General features: G+C 38.1%; 1 protein-coding gene and 1 non-coding gene across 3 annotated transcripts in view; both read right to left on the reverse strand.

Annotated features, from left to right (window-relative positions):
• Positions 1-8136, reverse strand: part of LOC106878410 (solute carrier organic anion transporter family member 2A1) — a 114460-nt gene that overhangs the window by 105588 nt on the left and 736 nt on the right. The window contains exon 2 of one of the 2 annotated variants that reach the window (XM_052976333.1): positions 7946-8016. The exons of the other annotated variant lie outside the window; for it this stretch is intronic. Coding sequence (XP_052832293.1) covers positions 7946-7951 — 6 coding nt within the window. The 5' untranslated portion in view covers positions 7952-8016. The remainder of the gene's footprint in view (positions 1-7945; positions 8017-8136) is intronic. 2 annotated transcript variants of the gene reach the window in all.
• Positions 2093-2198, reverse strand: LOC128250734 (U6 spliceosomal RNA). The gene has a single exon (XR_008266732.2). It is a non-coding gene; the product is annotated as a U6 spliceosomal RNA (small nuclear RNA).

Genomic DNA, 8136 nt, shown 5'->3' on the forward strand with positions numbered 1-8136 from the left:
TTATATTTTTCAATGAAGTAGGTTTCCTTATTTAATCTAACTTGTGTTGGTGTTCAATGGTATATTGATAGAATTGAAAGATTACAAATTGTGGTGGCAGATTTCTCCTAAAACAATGTTACTATATACTCTTTTACTCTTTAATTTGTTTCAGTCATTTGACTGCGGCCATGCTGGAGCACCGCCTTTAATCGAGCAAATCGACCCCAGAACTTATTCTTTGTAAACCGAGTACTTATTCTATCGGTCTTTTTTGCCGAACCGCTAAGTTACGGAGACGTAATCACACCAGCATCGGTTGTCAAGCGATGTTGGGGGGACAAACACACACATATATATATACATATATACCACGGGCTTTTTTCAGTTTCCGTCAACCAAATCCACTCACAAGGCTTTGGTCGGCCCGAGGCTATAGTAGAACCATGTGGTTGGTAAGCAAGCTACTTACCACACAGCCACTCCTGTGCCTTTATAACATTTTTCTAACATAACGATTTAAATATATTCTTTAACCATATAACACAAGCCTTCTGTAGTTTTTTCACTCTATTTTGTCTTTTATACATCCAACCACGTGCTTTGACATACCAACTCTCTCACCTATGTGTGTGTGTGTGTGTGTGTGTGCGTGTGTGTTAATTGTCACGCATGCTGCTCCCCCTCTCTCTTCATATGACATTTGCTCGACTTAAGGCGGTACTCCAGCATGGCCGCAGTCAAATGACTGAAACAAGTAAAAGAATAAAAGAATATATATATATATATATATAATTATTAATAAGGAGTGTGGAGCGAGCAAATTCTTTTGTTACATAAATTTACAATTGTTTCACCGGCATTCGAACTCAAGTGTGTTGCTGTATCATTATATAATATACACAACTATAGACTCAAAGTGTATCACTAAGTCGATACAATCGAAAACTAATTCATCAGTAAATGGCTGAACAGAATTATACAACATTTTATTGAGTACATATGCATATACAATGAATTTGAAAGGAGTATACTTCTGAATATACGAACAATTAAATTGGAATATTCTCCTTTTGGAAAAAAAAAATGAAATATACATGCTGATGCACAACGTTATGCATGCATGTATGCATACATACATACATACATACATACATACATACATACATACATACACGCATACATACATACATACATACATACATACATACATACAACAGGATACTTAACAACCGGTTTGGAGCAAAGTATGGCTGAACATGGGATCTTGGGGAAAGAATGCAAATCCTTAATTTATATGCTACAAAAGATCACTATCTATACACTCACACACACATACATATATACATACAAACATACATGCACACACACATATATACATAGTACTACATACGTTGTACGTATGCTTGTGTGTATGTGTATGTATGTATGTATGCATGCATGCATGCATGTATGTATGTATGCATATATGTATGTATGTATGCATATATGTATGTATGTATGTATGTATGTATAGAGTTTACAGATATACAATGGAATATTCTATGATTTTGATAATCTGACTGTCAATTACCATGAATGCAAGAATGGAGAATTATAATTTTATTGCTTTGCATTTTTAATTTTCCGAATTTCAACTTCATATTTTCATGGATTAGCACGGGAATTTTTATTCGGGTGTAGATGCATAAAAATTCCTTTTACAATTTTCTTCCTCCCATTGGTCTGTGATAATTACTTTCTCGTCGTCTGTCTTGCTCGTCAATATATATCTTGGCGTCTATGTTCGTGTGTAAATGTGGCCACTGCATTGAGTAGTGGCTGACACTTGAGAGACCTTTCTTTGGGCAAATTTACGGATTGCTTTTCCATCTTGCAGACGTACAAAAGAGTAATTGGTTTCAAATTTTGGTACAAGGCCAGCAATTCCGAGTGATGGACTAAGCCGATTAGATCAACCCCAGTGCACAACTGGTACTATTTTATTAACCCCGAAAGAATGAAAAACAAAGTCGACCTCAGTAGGATTTGAACTTTGAACGTAAAAACGGTCGAAATGCCGCTAAACATTTTGCTCGGAGAGCTAACGATTCTGCCAGCTCGCCCCTTTTAATAAAATATGGAGCGCTTCACAAGTATGCGTGTCACCCTTGCGCAGTAACCCTGCTAGTCTTCTTTGTATCGTTCGAATTTTAGTATATCTACAACCGAGTAATTAAAAACACAAACTATTACCTAACCGTATGGTTTATACACTTTCTGAAGACAGGAAACAACATTATCTGCTGACTTATTCTATTGTTTTATGTTTATCCTTTTCTTTGCCCTTCATCATATGTATCGACCATTGGATTTACATTATGGTTTATTCTGTATTATTTTCAATCTCTCTTTCTTGGTTTTTTTTGCAATATGTAAATATGTTCATATAAACACACCTACTGGTTATAAGTATAATTCGTAATAATACAAGTTTTCTCTAGCAAATGTATTATATACAAAACTCTGGTGAGCTGACATTCAATAGTATTGATGTGAGTTTATAGCTGCATATATTATATAAAAATATAGCAATGCTCTTGAATTCGAATGCCTGTACTGCCAGTACTTCTGTATCATCTATAATTGTTGAGTGCATTTTATTCCAACCTAACCAGGTGCCTCAACTTTAAGTACCTTATTCGACTGAATATTGTTATATTATAATACACACACACACACACACACACACACACACACACACACACACACACACACACACACACGCACGCACACACACATATATGCAAGTGTCGTCTGAAAAGTTCATAGGCTGAACAGGATACTCTCACGGAATCTGACCAAATAAAGTTTATTTTTTCAACTTACACCCCCTTGCGGTCCACACACTTCTTTCATCGGTGTTACAGTGCTTCAATCCCGTTAGTGAGGAAGCTTCATCAAAATGTCAACAACAGCAGATATGATACCATCATCAATGCGACACTGCTCCCCAGCCAAGTATTTTTTCATATTGATGAAAAATGATTGTCAGATGGGACCAAATTAGGAGAATAGGGAAATTGATCAACCAGCTCAAAGCCACAGTCGTACACAACAGCCCTTGAAACTAAGGACTTGTGTGCTGAGCACTTTCTTGATGAAACAAGACCCCTTTCCTGGGCATTTGGTCTTGATAGCCTTTTGTAACTGCCACAGTAAGTTGACATAGTATTCTCCATTGATGGTGTGGCCCTTTTGAAGATAGTTAATAAACACAATGCCTTTTCCATCCCCCAAAACTGAGGCTGTCATCTTCCCTACAGATAAAACGACTTTGGCATTCTTTGCAGATGACTGAATTGTCTCTTTGTCTCTGGCTCAAAGTGATGGCGCCAACACTCATCTGGGTTAGGAAACGTTCAAGGAAACCAACTAGATTTGCCTCAAACAATGTTAGATTTTTCTGTGGTGTGATCAAACTGGTCCGCTTTTGATCAGGCGTCAGAAGACATGGCACCTACCGAGCAGAACCCTTCATCACGTCAACTTCATTGTGCAAAATATTCTCAACTCTCTCATGGGAATTGCTTATAGCATTGGCTATTTGATTTATATTCAATCGCTTGTCATCCATCACCATGTGGTGAACACGATCAATGTTTTCCAAGGTGGCTGTAGTTAAAGCACCTCCAGACATTGGTCATCTTCAAGATGACCCAATGTCTGCAGGTGCCTTCCTAAATTCAGCTTCCCACTTTTGCACTGTTGACAAAGCTGGAGCGTCAGTTATCTACTAATGTAGCAACAATGTCAGCATAAATGTCCTGGGGGCTAAATCCTTTTCCTGTAGGTACTTGATAACACCACGATGCCAAATTTTATTGATTTTCAAGAGAAGTTGTTACTAGTTAGTTTTGAAGTCTTCTTTGAACAGTCAGTTTACTTGAAAAGAAACAATGCAGTTATTAATAAGATTGAAATTAATGCATGCAAGATTTCACAGCTCTAGTCACAGTCAGCCTACCTGTGCGTGCGTGCGTGCGTGCGCGCGCGCGCACTTGTTCCCCATCATCGCTCGACAACCAGTGTTAGTGTGTTTATGTCCTCGTAACCTAACGGTTCGACAAAAGAAACCGTTAGAATAACTACAAGGCTTAACAAAATATGTACTGGGGGTCGATTCATTTGACTAAAATTCTTCAACGTGTGCCCCACCATGGCCGCAGTCTAATGACTGAAACAATAAAAAAAGGAATATATACATATATACGCACATACACATATGCTCACACACACACATACACACATATACACACACATACAGGCACACACAAATGCATGTGTTTCGAGAAATACGCCAAGGAAGTATTTTGTATTGCTGAATTCTATCAAACAGCTTAATGAAACAATGTAACTTTTTCCCTCAGATATTTACCCCCCCCCCCCTATTCATCATGTTGACTAATGTTGGAGTTCTTAATAGCCTAATTACAGTTAAACTATTTACTGTGCACTTTGTTACAAGAGGCTGCAGATTAGATAGGCTGGAAAGTGTTGAACGCAACACATAAATACACGCGCATGTATAACCATATATCTATCTATCTATCTATCTATCTATCCATATATCTATAGTTACTATTCCCAGAGGCGCAGGAGTAGCTGTGTGGTAAGTAGCTTGCTTACCAACCACATGGTTCCGGGTTCAGTCCCACTGCGTGGCACCCTTGGGCAAGTGTCTTCTACTATAGCCTCGGGCAGACCAAAACCTTGTGAGTTGATTTGGTAGACGGAAACTGAAAAAAAGCCCGTGGTATATATGTATATATATATATATGTGTGTGTGTGTGTGTGTGTGTGTGTGTGTGTGTCTGTGTTTGTGTGTCTGTGTTTGTACCCCCAACTTCGCTTGACAACCGATGCTGGTGTGTATACGTCCCGTAACTTAGCGGTTCGGCAACAGAGACCGATAAAATAAGTACTAGGCTTACAAAGAATAAGTTCTGGGGTTGATTTGCTCGACTAAAGGCGGTGCTCCAGCATGGCCGCAGTCAAATGACTGAAACAAGTAAAAGAGAGTAAAGAGAGTAGTTGAACGAATATATCATTTGGTTTATTTCCCAGTGAAAAAATGGTGGCCAAAAAGTCACGTGATTCACTTTGTAATCTCTTTACCAGATGTTGCTCAGTTATATTTATTGACTGTAAATTGATTGTAAACATCGTCGTCTAGAGGGGACACACATACACACATGAATTCTCACACATCACACACATGAATTCTCACACATGCACGCACGCTAATACATACAATAATACTTCAGCCAGCTTTCAAGATCTGTTCCTAAAACTGCAGCAATAAATGAAACAACACTGTATGAAGTCGTACACAAACGATGGTAATGAACATCGCTTATCGACTCTCTGTTGCACCTCCAAGCACTTAATAACCTCAGATAATATTACATAATGTCATATTAACATATTGTATGATGAAACTAAACAACAAATTTAATTAAGGTTTAATGTTATGAAGTTATTAATCAAGGGTACACAGGTTTATCTACATTTATCTATCTATCTATCTATCTAAACCGGAAAACAAAAAGAAAGACAAGAAAAGAACGAAAAACAGACAACGAAAGAAAGACATAAAGAAAGAAAATTAGACAAAGAGAGAAATGGATATCAATACAGCACTGATACTTTATTTATCAACTTCGAAAAAATAAAAGACGAAGTTGACCTCGACTTGATTTGAACTCAGAGCGTAGAGAGCTGGAATGGTTATTGCAAAGCAATTTATCTGACGCCTTAACGATTCTACCAATCGACTGTCTTTTGTCTAAATCGTTAAGTGGTGAAATCAACGAGACGTTTTTCCAGCCTTATTAAATCTCCTTAACGAAACTTATACCTTAAGCAATATAGAGTTCAATATGTGTGTGTGTAAGTGTCAATGTAAATGTACATGTGTGCGTGGAAGGGGGTGCATTGCAGGAAATATTGTGTGACTGATTATGAATATCAACAATACTTAATGTGTTACACAAACTCATTTGATGACAGCCGGGTGTAATTTGAACTACATTTGGTATCTATTTCTAGCAAATCGAGCAACCACATAGAAGCTTCCTTGTTTTACTGTTGTTATTTAGCAATAGGTCACATTTGAACTAACAGAACGATGGTAACACAGCTTTGATCATCTCATCTTTTTTTTAGGGCTAACTGGGACTACACTGTTTAATATCTTCCCCCTTTTAAAGATGGTTTGGGTATGATATGAGGGAGATTAGGTTGTTATTTATAGCTGATCGAACAACCTCAAAAGGGGTCTTTTGTTGTTTTTGTTGTTGCTGATGGACTCCAAATCGGTTAACTTGCATTTTAGTGTCTTAAAAAGTGAAAGTAAATTGCGATAGAAACCGAAAGTGACAAGTCACAACTTCATAACTTCACAACTATGTTTGTAGTCTAAACTAACACAGGAAGCCCAACCATCCGATATCAAATACGTTTCTGGCAATATCTGTTACATTATAATGAGCTAAGTGTTTCTCGCATACTGTCAGGTATCTCAATCTGACAGATTGTACCCTCGTCACTAGGGGGCGCAGTTTACTTTCACTTATTCACTTCTTTTTTTCACAATAAACTGAATGCTAACCCCTCTGAGTCGACTTTGATTGCATTGACAGATAATCAAAGGTACTCCAGCTGGGACCTCCAGACTTTCAAGTCATAGTACACACAGACTACATGCTTTAATGTGTTCGTCTTTAAAGATGCTTAGCGTTTTATTTGAGTGTGGTTTGGTTGTTATATTTAGCAGGTCAAACAACCTTGTAGTGGACTTCTTTGTTGTTGTTATTTAGCTCTAAATCACAGGCATTCAAGCAGTGACCGTCAAGCCATTTCCCCTACGCACAGCACACCAACGATCGATCGTTGAGCGTTTCACTTTCACGTTTGTTAATCTCAATGACAAAAGTGGAACTAAAGGACAAAAGTCAACGATTGCCCCCTCCCCACCCAACCGTCTCTTCGACACCTGTATTTCTCAATGTGTTCGTTGTTTTTGACAATCAGGGTAGCGGTTCCTAAACTTATTTTGTTGCCTAACCTTCGTATAATGGAGAACCAAAAAGGAAAGAACAAAGAACCCATTCTTTTATTTGTTTCAGTAATTGGACTGCGCCCATGCTGGGGCGGCACTTTCCACGGCTTTTTGTCATACAAATAAACCCCAGGACCTATTTTTTAAGCTTGGTGTTTATATCATATTGGTTTCCGTTACTAAAACGTTAAATTACGAGGGTGTAAACAAACCAAGTGGTGGGTGTGCACGTGAAGGACACAAAGTCACACACACACACACACACACACACACACACACACACACACACACACACACACACACACACACACACAATTGTAGGCGTGGCTATGTGGTAAGGAGATTGTTTCCCAGCCACACACCTCCGAGTTCCGTCCCACTGTGTGACATCTTGGGCAAGTGTCTCCTACTATAGCACCAAGCTGCCCAAAGCCTAGTGAGTGGATTTGGCTGACAGAAACTGAAAGAACCCGGTTGTGTTTAAATATATACGTGTGTGTTTGTGTGTGTGTGTGTGTGTGTGTTTGAAAACCACTTCCCACCGCTTGACAACCGGTGTTGATGTGTTTACGTCCTCGTAACTTAGCGGTTTGGCAATAGAATAAGTACCAGGTTTAAAAAATAAAAATATGTACTGGAGTCGATTCGTTCGACTAAAATTTCTTTATGGCGGTGCCTCAGTATGACTGCAGTCTAATGACTGAAACAAGTAAAAGAACACACACACACACACACACACACACACACACACACACACACACATACACGTATTTAAGAATGTGCCTCTTTTTGGGATATATGATTTCACTGACTAAATATATATATATATTAATAATAAAATGACAACAAAAGAATGAGACCTACGGGCATATGGCGTAATGGTAAGAGCACGGGCTACTAACCCCAAGATTCTGAATTCAATTCCAGGCAGTGACCTGAATAATAATAATAATAATAATAATAATAATAATAATAATAATAATAATAATAATAATATCGAAAAATACCTTAGGAATGAGAACCCAGGTTCGAAATTTCCCCCCAGACACCTAATA

The sequence above is a fragment of the Octopus bimaculoides genome, chromosome 25 (genome assembly GCF_046866305.1).
Source record: "Octopus bimaculoides isolate indiv1 chromosome 25, ASM4686630v1, whole genome shotgun sequence".
Classification (NCBI taxonomy): Eukaryota; Metazoa; Mollusca; class Cephalopoda; order Octopoda; family Octopodidae; genus Octopus; species Octopus bimaculoides.